Source organism: Phaseolus vulgaris, chromosome 11 (genome assembly GCF_000499845.2).
Source record: "Phaseolus vulgaris cultivar G19833 chromosome 11, P. vulgaris v2.0, whole genome shotgun sequence".
Taxonomy (NCBI): domain Eukaryota; kingdom Viridiplantae; phylum Streptophyta; class Magnoliopsida; order Fabales; family Fabaceae; genus Phaseolus; species Phaseolus vulgaris.
Genome location: NC_023749.2, coordinates 41,346,931 through 41,361,577, shown reverse-complemented (window position 1 = coordinate 41,361,577; position 14,647 = coordinate 41,346,931). Strand labels below are relative to the sequence as shown.

The 14,647-nt window shown below is 46.5% G+C and overlaps 1 protein-coding gene across 1 annotated transcript; it reads left to right on the top strand.

The window, feature by feature from the left end:
• Window positions 1-4,155: 4,155 nt before the first annotated feature.
• LOC137807730 (filament-like plant protein 1) lies at window positions 4,156-4,896 on the top strand. The gene has a single exon (XM_068608506.1). The coding sequence runs from the start codon at window positions 4,156-4,158 to the stop codon at window positions 4,894-4,896; it is 741 nt and encodes a 246-aa protein (XP_068464607.1).
• Window positions 4,897-14,647: the final 9,751 nt, after the last annotated feature.

The window sequence follows — 14,647 nt, the reverse complement described above, 5'->3', positions numbered from 1 at the left end:
CATCTCCTTGTAACCAACCGCCTTTTGTGGCCTTCTCAACAATTTTAAACTTTCTAATATCTAGCCTGTATTAGCACATTAATTTACTTTTTTAACTCCTTTAGTTTCGGCACACCTCGACTAGTATATTAACAATGCATGCCTTGGTAATATAACCAACTACCTAAACTAGTATAAACTTATCATCTAGTAGTAATATAACCAACTACCTAAACAACGACACCAACTAAGTATGGGAAATCACAATGCTCTGGTAGAGCTAACTTGTGGATGACTCATACCCCCTGCCCACGAAGAACGTCTTACTCGCTATTGATCACGTCAGCAAGGATCAGGCCTCTCGATCTTGTTGAACAGAACCTGCATGCTTAGAAGGACCACCTGCTTTCTGAGTGCGATTTTCCCCATCATCAAGGATGACTTGGGTGCTAATCTCCACACCAGGTCTACTCTTAAGTAATTACCTTTCTTTGCTTGGAGTATCTGACTTGGGTGTTGGCTTACATACCAAATCTACTCTTCACACCTTCGTGGTGCACTGCTATCCCGTAAAGTTAACCTTAGCTCTTCCTTTAGAGCGCCCAAGCTCGAGTGGTTTCACCGACACCGAGGTGGGTCACATTACCTGTCTTTAGCTACACACTCTTAGCTATAGCTAATAATAGCCTAGTACTTCTAGACTTAGAACCTTACTGAGAAGAGAATGTACTACCTCATGGTGGATACTTAGGGTGCTTGAACTCAAAGTCTTACTAAGACATGTCATCTTCCCCATCTTAAGCCGAACAATCTTAGTTACGACTGATCCTGCCTGCTGATCAAGACGCAAGAGCCTTGCCTCGTCAGATCTGGATCGACTTTGCGCCGTGTTATCTTTCGTCCTTCGCTTTGATTCACCTCAAGAACCTGCAAAAAGACAAAACGGCGCCGCTGCGGCCGATCACGCTCCGGCGCCCAAGTCAGCGACTGAACCACCAAATACTAAGAGAAAACTTAAGAACTTTCTGGAACCGTGCAAAATTCTCTCTCAGCGTACTCAAGTTCTCACAAGCGTAAAAGAAATATTCTAAAACGCGCTTCCCTCAGAAGTTCGTTAGAATCTCTTATATACGTGTGCTCTTTCTCTCTCCTGACAGTTACACATCTGGACACGTGGCTCGCATCCAGCTGTACACGTGTCATCATCTGGAGCATCCTTGACTTGGGCGTCACTTTTTACTCTTCGGGCTTTTAGCTAAGTTACTTGTGCAGGAAACAACTCAGCGTATAACTTCCTTGGAGCGTGATCTCTTCTGTGTGGCGAGTACGGGTGCCTTAATACATACCTTCCCTGTGGTCTCGCCGGCCGCCTTCATGATCTACTTCACTTGCCTCATCGTGCATGCTCGGGTAAGCTGTTCTTCGACCTCAACCTCTGGCCAGCTAGGGAATGACTATCTGACGACTTCATCCTCTGCTTCGAAAGCCTGGAACAAGCTTCCCTGATCCTTCGGCGATGTCCTTCTTTCGGCGATCTCTAATCACTTGGTCGCCTGGGTTCACATCCAGCGACTTCATCTCAAACCCGGTGACCGCCGGTTTAGGTATGCTAGAGATCGGAGCACGCCAACTTAATAACTGGCGACTACACGAGCCCCCCAACTTCCTTCCCTTCTGCCAGCCAGGTGTCCCGTTCAACACGCCTATATAATAGCTTGCTGCCACGTCATCACTTTCGACCACCTGGGCGGTACACAAGCCCCCCAGTCTTAAGCGAAGACTTGTCTAGCGAAAAGACTAAGAGGTCACGTCACTGCCGATCTGCGTGGCGCTGGCACAGAATTCCAAACGCTCGTACCCTCTGCTTCTCTGACGCTCCACCAAACACCTTTTTCCAATCGGTCGACACGTGGCTTCATCAACGGTCATCTATAGCTGTCGTTTGCGCTTCCAAAAACGTTTGAAAAACCCTTAAACCCTTTCATTTTTACTGTTTCATCATCTCTCTGCCTTCTAAAAAACGCTCTGAGTTTCCTCTGCAAACCCACGACGCTCTTCAACTCTCTCAATCCCCAACTCCCTTCAACGCTCATCTGATCATCGAAAGGTACCTCTTTTACTCCTTCTGTTGATACCTGCTGCATTTTAACCGATTCGCATCATCCATTATCTGTCTGGTGCATACGCTGTGGGTTGTTTTTCCCTTTTCTTCTTCCTTCTCGCAACTTAGGGCTTCGTCTTCCATTACTTTCATCACAACGAACTCTCGTTCGTTCGTTTTTCATCCTTCGTCCACAATCGAGTCGATCTCTACAACCTTCGTTCATCTTTCTTTTTTCTTTTTCCTTTGCAGTTCCTGCGATGGCTCGTACAAAGACCACCGCGAATCCTCCTCCTTCATCACGAAACCCTCCATCCCAAGCGCATAACCCACCGCGAGCATCTAGTGCTCCCTCTTCCCAGGCTGAGAGGCCTGCAACCTCTCGTCCCAACCTTGCTCAGGCAACCCCACCAGTCGCCGGAGGAGCCTCCATTCCCACTCCAGACTACAAAAAACTCTACCCATGGGCCACCCCAACTTTGCCGAAGGAGACTTCTTCAGTAAACTCTGCGTTGGCGGTGCTACGGTTGAAGAAAGGGGACGAACCCAACCTCTCGTTCCACAAGGAGCACGACGACAAACTGATGGTGCTGCCTTGCCCTCCTGACGTGCCAATCTGCGTGGATGACAAGGGGAACAACGGCGAGTTGTTCTGCTTCATTTACACCACTCTCTTCAAGAAGGTGAAACTCAGGCTTCCCTTCACCCGTTTTGAACGGGAACTATTGACCGAGCTCAATATCGCCGCTGCCCAGCTCCATCCCAACAGTTGGGCATTCGTGCGGGCATTTCAAATTATGTGCGCGCACTTGGGACAACCGGCCTCGGTAGACGTCTTCCTTTTCCTGTTCGAGGCCAAGAATCCTGGGGACCGCCTCTAGGTGAGCTTAAACGGAATTACTGGGAGATCGATCCTCTCTATCTTCCAGCAATCTTACAAAGATTGGAAGGGAAAGTTCGTCCAAGTGCGCCAAAATGATCAAGACCCTTCGCTGCTCGATGGCTTTCCCTTGTACTGGGTAAACAAGGGAAGTAAGGACTCCAAGGAAAGCTTCAGAAGGCCAAGAAGTCCTGACAACATGGGCGAGTTGGACAAGGATATATGCCTCTTCTGGAAAGGCGTAGCAGCCGCTAACATCACCTTTCCCACCTCCGCAATAATCACCTTCGAGTTCCTCGAGGGCCAACTCGAAGCTCACATAGGTTAGCGCTTACCTTGACATTTAGGTTTCCGTCTTGCGCTGCATTTCTGTTATCTATTATTAGGCGTCCTGCTTGTGGCGCATTAGACTTGGTTTTCATTTCCTGCACCATTTGTTTGCATCATTCGCACATTTACTTGTATATTTTCACACCGTGCAGATCTCATGTTGGGCAAAGGCAAATTGGCTGAACCGAGGGCGCTCGCCCGAACCCACAGATTGGCATCGGGCTCTCAAACCGTGCCAAACTCGGTGGTGGAGATCGCCGCTGCCTAAGGCAGATCGCCCCCTCAAGGCCCAGCTCCTCCAGAGGCACTACCCGCCCCTCAACGAAAGAAGCTCGTCTTAAAGAAACCAAAGAGGAAAACTCCTCAAGTGGTTCAAGAAGACGAAGATGAAGATGATGAGGCAACTGAGGACGGCCTCATTACCAAAAGGAGAAGGGCGGCACCTTCTTCACCACCTGCTCTACCAACACCAACACCGCCTTCTCTCCCAGCTCCAACACCGCCAGTCCAAGTGATACCCTTGGCAGCTGCACTTCCTGCGGTTGAAGGCAATGAGCCCAACTTCATGGAGAACCCTCCGAGCGCCTCCACGCCATTCGTATCTGCTGGAGAGGGTCCTCCTTCAACTGCATCAATCGCTGAAGCTGCACCAGGTGGGGATGAGGGCACTCACAACTCGTCAATACTCATTACCGAGTCCCCCTCTTCACCACCACGCCCGGAAACCCAACTTCCTTAACCAATTCAAGAGGGTGGTGGTGAGGGTCAGCACCAGGCCCCTTCAGCCCCTCCACCAACAGCGGCTGCAAGCCTTCCCCCCGCGGTCAAAGAAATCTGGGGCCCCTTCACAGCTAAGCTCAAAATGATGGCAGAGGACCTCCCCTCCATCATAACAAAATCTGTGGAGAGCTCCACCAAAAAACTTCAGGATGATATCTCCACACTCCAAGAGGAGAATCGCCTGATAAGGATCGAGGCGGAGAAGCTGTCCTGCAACCTCATGATGGCGGAGATTGATCACTCAAGGGTGGAAGACGCCATGAGTGCCGAGCTGAGGGTGGCACGCAAGGAGGCCTCCGATCTACGCCAGAAACTGCACCTCCTAGCTCAAGAGAAAATCGAGCTGGAGAGTAAGCTGGTTCCCTACCGACTCAAGGTAGCTGACTTGGAGGCATCAATAAAAGCGGATGCAGCCAAGGTAGAGAACCTCGAGAAAAGGTCGGTTGATCGGGAGGTTCTCCTTGGAAAGGTCGAAAAGGAGAGGAACAACGTCGTGGCTGAGCTCGCCGAAGCTAGAGAGGAAAACAAAAGAACTGTTGCAGAGCTGGCCCAGGTGCGGGAGGAAAGCAAAAAGGTTGCTGAAGACCTCGTTCAAGCTCATGAGAAAACTGAAGAACTGAAGAAACGAGCTGACGAGCTAGAACAGCAAACCGAAGGGCTCAAACGACAAAAGGAAGAGCTCGAACTAAGCTCCGCCCAAGTCCTCGCCGTCGGGTTCGACGCCGCCCTGGAGCAAGTCGCCTGCCAGTACCCCGAGCTCGACCTCTCCATGGTATCATTATATAATGAAGTGGTGGATGGGAAGATCGTGCCTTCTGAAGATTAGTCATCTCCCTCCACCGCTTATTCCCTGATATCTTTTTGCACAATCTTTAGGCCTTGCTTGTAATATTTTTCCTCTCTTCTCATGTACTTGAACTGATACTGCTCTTATTATAACTTCTTCGCTTCTACACCTAGTCTCTCTGTTTAGTCTGCTTTTCGTAGTAGAAACCGCTCAAGGAAATTAATTCAGCGATTCTACCGCTTACTTACTGCTTCAAACTCGACCAAACTATCACCTTTCGAACGATGGCATTTTAATAACTTGTGAACTTTAAGACAACGAACTTCAGCGCGAAACTACTTACTAAACAGCAAGTTTCAATCCAACTGATAGTTTAAGATGTAGTTCACCTGATCTGCTCCATCAAAATGGGTCCTTACTCTTGCCATCGCCTGAATTTCTTCTGATCGCCAGAGGGTCCTGGCGATGTAAGCCCCTTTTGCCTTCGTAACTTGGCTATTGTTCCCTCATCTGGGGGGTAGAGGCGCCTTTCGGATCCTTCTCTACCTCCCTGAGTTTCAGAATAATAAGCCGGACAGCTAGGCGTTCTCTTTGAACCTATCTTAGCTATCCTTCAAACTTCTTCCACCCTCTACACCGTACATGAACTCGTTCGAGACGAGAAGGATTTTATCTTGCCTGAACTCGCTCGACGGCGAGAAGGTCTTTAACTCGCCTGAACTCGCTCGACGGTGAGAAGGACTTTAACTCGCCTAAACTCGCTCGACGGCGAGAAGGTCTTTAACTTGCCTAAACTCGCTCGACGGCGAGAAGGTCTTTAACTTGCCTGAACTCACTCGACGGCGAGAAGGCCTTTATCTCGTGCCTCTACATTGCCCCAGGGGCTACATCTTCTCTCCCCTGGAGGCACTGAGGACTTTTTACTGGTGCCTCTACATTGCCCTAGGGGCTACATCTTCTCTCCCCTGGAGGCACTGAGGACTTTTCTCTTTCTCGTCTGCACTCGCTCGACGGCGAGGAGGTCTTTTAATCTCTTTCTCGCCTCAGGACGCGCGAGGGCGTTGAGGTCTTTTAAACGTTGCTGGTGCCTCCGATCGCCGAAAGACGATGAGGAATTTTAAAACTTTAACTGATGCCGCCAGTCGCCGAAAAACGATGGGGACTTTTAACTTTAACTGATGCCGCATAACTTCAAACTTGCCTTAAATCACATACGAGTGACAAGGTCTTTTTTCTAAAACTTTCGTAACAATAAGCATGCAATCTAAAACACTTTAAACTTCGAAAACTCTTCTTTATTGGGTGGCCTCATTAAAAACCCTCCTTAGGGAAAAAAGAGTGCCCCCTTCAAACTGTTTTAACAGAAAGCTTGCAAAACTCTTCGTGTTTGTTTTTACTTACAAAGCTTCAACTGTAATATAACTTGAGGTGTGTGGTGTTCCAAGTGCGAGGAATCACCCCTCCTTCCAATGTTTCTAAGCGGTAGGCGCCGTTCCCGAGCGCCTCGGTTATTCTGAACGGTCCCGTCACTTAGGCGACAACTTGTTCTCCATCTCGTACTGGTGGGCCTTCCTCATCACCAGGTCGCCTTCTTTAAACTGCCTTGGCATCACCTTCGAGTTATACCTTCGTTCAATCCTTCTTTTTACTGCCTCGACTTTTACTCTTGTCTCCTCCCTGACTTCATCCAGCAAATCCAGATTCAACCTTCTTTCCTCATTCGAGTCTTCCACTACAAAGTTCTGGAATCTCGGCGAGCTCTCCTGGATCTCCACTGGAATCATTGCATCGCACCCATAGACCAAGCTAAACGGGGTCTCATGGGTTCCTGACTGCTCGGTGGTGTGGTACGCCCAAACTATGCGGGGTACCTCCTCAGCCCACGATCCCTTGGCCTTCTCTAGCCTTCTCTTCAAGCCTCTTAGCAATACCCGATTGGCGGACTCTACTTGGCCATTTGTCTGGGGATGCTCGACGGATGCAAACACTTGTTGAATTCCCACCTCTTTGCACAGCTTCTTCAACAGGTGACTTGCCAATTGAGTCCCGTTGTCTGACACCAGGCGCTTAGGCACGCCAAACCGGCACACGATGTTCTTCCACACAAAGCTCTCGATCTTGTGTGCGGTGATCTGGGCTACTGTTTCTGCTTCTATCCACTTGGTGAAATATTCAATCGCCACCACCAAGTACTTCATCTGCCTGATCGCCAATGGGAAAGGTCCCATAATGTCGATTCCCCACGTATGAAACGGCCAAGGGCTGTAAATCGACTTCAACTCTTCGGGAGACGCTTTGTGACAATCGGCATGCTGCTGACATTGCTTGCAACACTGTGCATACTTCTTGCAGTCCTCCCTCATTGTTGGTCAGTAGTAACCTGCACGAAGGGTTCTCGCGGCCAGAGCTCGACCCCCGACGTGACTTATGCATATCCCTTCATGGAGCTCGGTCGTAATTCTTGCACATTTCTCTCCGTGCACACATTCCAGGAGTGGGTGTGTGAACCCAAACCTATACAACTCGCCATCAATCATCGTGAATTTGCTGGAGTTCTTCTTTATCTTCCTGGCCTCCGTCGGATCCAGTGGGAGAAGGCCATCTGCCAGGCATCGCTTGTACTGTGTTATCCAGGTGTCTGGCTCATGTGTAGCGCAAACCTGCGCCACGTTCACCTTCTCCCCCCGACATGCTCTTATTCTCGGCGATCTCAAGGTCTCTTGAGTTAAAGACCTGTGACCTCTCGCCGCTTTCTCCGTCGACTTGCTTATTTGAAGAACCAGGTGGTCTGCCTTAAATGCTCTAGGCGTCTTCAGAGTTTCTTGGATCACCGTCCTCTGTCTATCCCCCTTGCCCGAACTGGCGAGCTTAGCTAGCAAGTCAGCTCGGGCATTCTGCTCTCTGGGCACATGCACCACTTCAAAGGAGACAAAGGAACTCTTCAACTCCCGCACATACTCCAGGTAAGCCGCCATTTGTGGATCCTTGGCCTGGAACTCGCCTGTTACTTGTCCCGTGACCAACAGCGAGTCACTCTTAGCCATCAGCACCCTAGCTCCCATCTCTTTGGCCAGCAAGATTCCGGCGATGAGCGCCTCATATTCTGCTTGATTGTTGCTGGCTTTGAAAGCATACCTCAGGGACTGCTCAATCAGCACACCGTTGGGCCCTTCCAGGATGACTCCAGCACCGCTACCCTGTTGGTTCGACGATCCGTCCACCGAGAGCACCCAACGGAAATCATCCCCCTCAACTCGCGCTGCTTCTAACGAGAGCTCGACCACAAAATCAGCGAAAATCTGCCCCTTGATCGGACCTCGGGGCTCGTACTTGATATCGAACTCCGACAGCTCCACCGCCCACTTCACCATCCTACCAGCTACATCAGGCTTCTTCAGGACTTTCTGGATGGGCAAGTCGGTCATCACCAGTATGGTAAAACTGTGAAAATAATGGCGCAACCTCCTCGCCGAAAATACCACAGCCAGTGCAGCTTTCTCCAAGGCCTGATATCTCACCTCCGAGCCCTGCAGCACCTTGCTGACGAAGTAAATTGGCTTCTGAGCCTGATCTTGGTCTTGGGCGAGCACCGCACTCACCGCCCTCTCAGTCACAGCAAAGTACAACCTGAGAGGGGTTCCCACCAACAGTTTGCACAAAACCGGCGGGCTCGCCAGGTACTCTTTAAGCTTGACGAAGGCCTCTTCACACTCCTTCGTCCAGGCAAACTTGTTGTTCCGCCTTAAACACTGAAAGTACGGATGGCCCTTCTCTCCGCTAGCCGATACGAAACGAGACAGGGCGGCCATCCGACCTGTAAGTTGTTGCACCTCCTTCACGGTAGCCGGGCTCCTCATCGCCAAGATGGCAACACACTTATCAGGATTGGCCTCTATTCCTCTTTCAGTTAAGAGAAATCCCAAGAACTTTCCCGCCTCCACGCCAAAAATGCACTTCTCGGGGTTCAGCTTTAATCTGAACTTGGTGATTGTGGTGAACAACTCCTCCAAGTCCGCAACGTGCTTGCTCTTCTCCAGCGAGGTCACGGCCATATCATCCACGTACGCTTGCACATTCCTCCCCAGCATTGGTGCAAGTACCCTATCCATCAACCTTTGGTACGTGGCCCACGCGTTCTTCAGCCCAAAGGGCATCACCTTGTAGCAGTAGCACGATCTCTCGGTCATGAAGGCGATCTTCTCTTCATCCATGGGATGCATCTTTCTCTGGTTGTACCCCGAGAAGGCGTCCAGGAAGCTCAGCAACTTGCACCCTACAGCACTGTCAACCAGGGCGTCTATGCTTGGCAAAGGATACGAATCCTTTGGGCAAGCCTTGTTTAGGTCAGTGAAATCGACGCACATGCGCCACTTCCCATTGCTTTTCTTCACCAGCACGACATTGGCCAGCCACTCAGGGTACTGGACTTCCCTGATATGGCCTGCGGCGAGGAGCTTCTGTGTTTCATCCCTGATCGCCTGTCTTCTCTCCTCGTTGAACTTCCTTCTTCTTTGTCGCACCGGCCTGACCTGGTTGTCCATTGCTAGATGATGGCACAAGAAGTCGAGGTCGATTCCCGGCATGTCTGAAGCAGACCATGCAAAAGCATCCAGATGTCGCTCTATCACCTTGGCGATCTGGTCTTGGAGCTCAGCCTCCAAGGATCTTCCCAGTTTGAAGACCTTTCCCCCGATCTCCCTTTCGAGCCACTCCTCGACGGGTTTGGGTCTAGCTTCCCTGGCGATGGGCAGAGGAGAGCCAGGAGTCTGAAGCGCCTCAGGGCTACGGGGGGACGGTGAAGATTAACCTAGTGGAGCTTCAGTAGGAGTTGATGGTGGCGGCGGCATGGTCGATGGGGGGATCGAGTCAGCAGCAGGGACAGAGGAAGCGCCCGCTTTGGCCGCACGAGCGTCCTTTATTGCCTTCGCCAGCATCATCCTTTTGGAGGCGCCCATCACCGATCCTGCATTCAGATGAGAATGTAATTACTCAAAAGTTCATATCTAAAGAACACTAAGAAAAATAAATTTTATCCACAAAGTGGACATTACAATAAAAATTCTAGAATTCTCTTGGTTTGCTAGACAACAACTACATCCTATAGGTGCTATCTTTACTGAATCCTGTAAAGTTATGCAACCACCTTGTCATTAAAACAATACTACAAAATATTAAGATAAAATAAGCCGTGCTCAAAAATATAAATCCTAGCTCTTAATGATTTAATTTTGTAAACATGTACTTTACAATAATTTCACTCTTATGCGTTTCTCATGAAAAAAATTATGATCATTCCTCTCTATTTCTATTACAGATGAGACGTGTTTAAACTTATCTTTGAGTCCTCTCCATTTGTTTTACAGATGACATGCGTTTAAACTTTTTCAGATAATGAATGAAAAATTTAACACGTTATGTATGCATATTGCAAGTTTAGCCAAAATTCGTTTCAAAACACTGATTGGAAACGTTTAGCCTAAAAGGATAACAAAAAAACTTAAAGGCTTAGTTAACATAAAAACTTGTCATCAAGAGCAAAACCCTGATATGAGAGGATGGGTTCATGTTATCGCATTCAAAGATAATTTTGTGGCCTTCACGAAAAGAATGAAGATGACAAAAATTCTTCCAGCCGTTACTAGTTTTAATGGTTCTATAAGGAAACCTTCCTTTTAAAACCTTGCATTTTACATCCTTCAATACTCCATGTAGCGTAACCGTTCTGAATCTACCTTTGCAAAGATATTTAGAAAATGCAGCAAGTATATCCTTTAATAACATCCAAATAATAAGTAAACAAAAGGAATACAATATAAGATACGTAATTTTTTTTAAAATCAATGTTAAACTCACTAGAAAACTTGCATTTACGTGTACCAGAGACAACTTAATGGAAAAATGGTCAAAGAGACCAATGATCAACGGTTTCCTCCCTTCAACTTCATCCAAATAACGATTGAAACCACTTTCAGGGACATCTTCCATATAAACAATTTTATGGAGAGCATTTTCGCCGACGTAACGAAATAAGATAGAGTGATCCCCTTTGTACCGTCCCGTATCCGGGCGTTGACAAAGTCAAGGTCAAAGTCAACGCCTAGAGTCAAAGTCAACACAAGGCGTCGCCTAGGTGAGGAGATGCCAAGGCAAGGTGTCGCCTAGGTGAAGGCGTCGCCCAACCAGGGCGTCGCCAAGATCAAGTATCGCTAAGGCAAGGCAATCACAGTGTAGTTCCCCGATACCCATGGGTAGGAAAGACCATGGAGGGAGCGACGCCGTGGGAAGGCCTCAGGTCCCGATGATCCGGGGCAGTGAAAAAGAGAAGGAAAGGGTGGCTTCAAGGCCATAGTGATAGCACCAGTGTAGGGCAGCTTGACTCGTGAAGTACCCCTGCCGCCTCAGGGACGCCTTTGGGCAGATACGACTCAAGGGGAGGGTCACGCCCAGGGCAGCCAGGTGCAGGGTACGAGAGGAAGGCAGATACGCCCTCAAAGTGAGTGACTAGATAATTGGGGGCATGAGTTGGCACCCAAAAAGTCACCCCTTGCGCAGTAGCACTCCCAAGCAGGAGGACTCACGTAGAAACGTCCCAAGATGGGCAGAAATGTCCCCAGGTGGGGTCACGGCGCTGTGAGGCCCTCCACATGTACGACAGCCAGGTCAGAATAGAAACACCATTCAGTCAGGTACCAGGTAATTAAAGTCATTCAATATAGTTTCTGTTTCGAGCGTTTAAGGTACTATAAAGGCTCCCAAGCGTTTCAACGTCTTAAATGCGCTACGTTTTCTAATTAGACGTGCTAATTAAGTGCGTTATGTTTTATGATTAAAAGCGCTTTAAGGCGCTTTAAATGCTTGGGCAGTTTAAATAGCGCAGAGAATGTTGGAAACAAGGTTGGACTTTTGGCAAATTTCCCAGAAAACTCTCTAGTTGCTTGTTCGAGCTTTGAGGTTACGCGCAAGGGACTAGGGAAGGTTTTTGCTAGAAGGAAAAATATACACTAGACACAGTTCTTTGTTTTGACCACCTTCAGAGTGCCACACGCGGTGCTCCGATACGGAGGTGCACAGTTTTTGGTGTTTCTTGCTGGCTGACTTGAGCGTCGGAGTGCAAACGGCCGCTAGGGCGCCCTTTTGTCTTGTCTTTCTCTGCAGGATTACACAGGTAACCAGTGGGAAGGAGTCCCTAGCTGACGGTTGAGGTCGTGCACGAAGATGTCCCAGGTCAACCGGACGGAACACCCTTCAAACCCATAAAAATCAGCCAAAGTCCACCACCCTCTCATCATTTCTGGAGACAACAAATCTTGGTTATATTGTACTATATGTACATTCCTTGCGCTATCTGCAAGGGTCCACTTTTCACCAATTTCTTTTTGAAACTAAATAGCAAATGCACGATCAACATCCCCAAACTATAAATTTTGAAATAAAGAATAAAAGTAAGCAACTATAGAAACTGTATAAAAGTAGAAATTTAAGAAAATACAGAAAAAAAATACATACTTCACCGCGGATGTTCATTGAACAAAACAAACCTCGTGTGTCAAGTCTAACAATTTCTTCAATACTGGGCACCATGACAGTGAATAATAGAACAACAAAATTAAGGAAGTGGGAAAGAAAGTAGGACTCTGAATAATAAATGAATATGTTGAAAGCATTGTTTAAAGAATAGAAAACGGCTATGGTATATAAATAATATATATATATATATTATATATATAATGATTACTTGCTGCAAAAATATCTAAGAAATCTACATTGGAAAGAAGAAATAATTATCTTGAAAGCAGTGTATAAAGAATAGAGAACTGTCACAGTATGTGGGAGAAGGAAAAAAATAAAGATGGGACTTAATTGCTCTGACAGGTATTTAATGATGTTAATTATATACTTCCTGTCAAAAAAAATGAAAAAGAATAAGAAAAAGAGAACAAAGACAATGGAAGATGTTGAATGCATCAAGTAAACAAAAAACATTAAACAAAGACACAAAATGAGCACTCAGAACTTTAAATCTAAAGAAATGCATGACTTGGAAAAAAAGTAACAAACACTGAACTGAAAACATATAAAGAAATGGAGTTTAGAATGACCTAAAATCTTGAAAACAATGTAGTTTACCTCACTTTTGATTCTCAAACATTTTACTTTCGATCCAAACTTTGCTAGTTCTGATTCAAAAGGGTAGGACCTAGCATAAAAAATCTCATAAAAATACAATACAGAGGATGAAAATCCATATGAAATGTAGTGTGCAGAATACAATAGAACAAATTGTCTCTTCAAATGGCACATGCACACAGAAATTTAAACCGGATGAACATGAATATGAAATGCATCGAAGAATCAAATGAGAAGAGGAATAAAAAAATTAAAGCACCCAAAAATTTAAACATGATGAACATCAATATGAAATGCATAAAAGAATCGAATGAAAAGATGAATAAAAAATTTAAAAAACAGAAATTATTTGCATAAAAAAATACTGCACATGAACAAAAGAAACTTTTAAAAAGGTTGAACCCATATGAAACGCAATACAAAATCCAATAAAAAAAAAGCAAAACAATGAGGTTCAAATGAATATGAAATGAATCAACGATGCAATGAGAAGAGGACGAAAACCGAATGAAAATCAATATAAAATGCACTGAATAATGGAATGAGAATAACACAATACTAAGAATCGAATGAGAAGCAGAAAAAAAAAAAGATATTCAATGTAGTGCAAAATCAATCCCAGAAGAGGAGGTATATGTAGTCTGAAAAAGGTGCCATAATTCATCCAATATCAAATTTGAATTTGAAAAAACATTACCTTGTTTGTGATTTATGATTCTTCTGCAAATTGTTCTGCAAACACAGTTGCGGAAAAAAACCCTAATCCTCCATTCTGAACACATTGTTTTTGGGAAAATTGTGAAGCACTGAACTGTTCAGAAGTTCCGTATGAGTGACACAGTTGCCAAAATGGTGAAAATGAGTAAAGGAAAAGGAGAGAAGCGAGGGGCAAAAGGGTTGCAATTAGGGTTTCATTGAAAAGAGAGTTTGAGAGAGAGAATGGAGAAAAAGGAATGAGAGAGAGAAGGAAAACGAAACAGAATGAGAGAGAGAGAAAAGTGACTTTTAAAGAGTGTTACGTGTCACGTTTTGGTTGGTCCAGGTGTGTTGTGTTGATTGGTGAAATTTGTTCTACTTTTGGTATTAAAGTTTTTTGAATTTTTTTTCCAAAATTTTGTGGAGAGGACACGTGTTTAAACTTACCTTGAGAGCCGTCTCCATTTGTAATATGTATAGATTTTTCATGATTAATGTTGATTGAACAATTGAGAATGATTTTCTAGTTTATTTCTTAGTAGTTTCACATGTGTTGCAATGATTAAGTCTCAAATGTTATCTGATCCGATCGGTCATCGGTAGTCGATGACGTCAGCAACAGATAACCACATGGAACACTCGCTGGGGGACACGTGGATCGGGTGGCAGAGTAATCATGGAGGCGATCCCCCGGTATGGAGATCGGTGGTCAGTAACCGAGTGGCCACCGACAGATCAGTTCCAAGATAAACACCCGGGGGAGAACGCGAGAAGCAATAGAGCACCGATCAGTCATCGGGTGCATGGTCATCGGGGTTTCGTGTTACACACAGTTAAACTGGAACTGAGATTCCCAGCGAGAGCGTTACGCATGGACCTCGCATGATCATACCTCAGAGAAAGAAGAGCTCCTCGTTGGTATATTCGTGCACGAGAGTGGCCTGAGGGAGTCAGTAAACCGGTCAGT

Excerpts from the sequence above, each read along its gene's own strand:
- LOC137807730 (XM_068608506.1), top strand. The coding sequence starts at position 4,156 with ATGGCAGAGGACCTCCCCTCCATCATAACAAAATCTGTGGAGAGCTCC.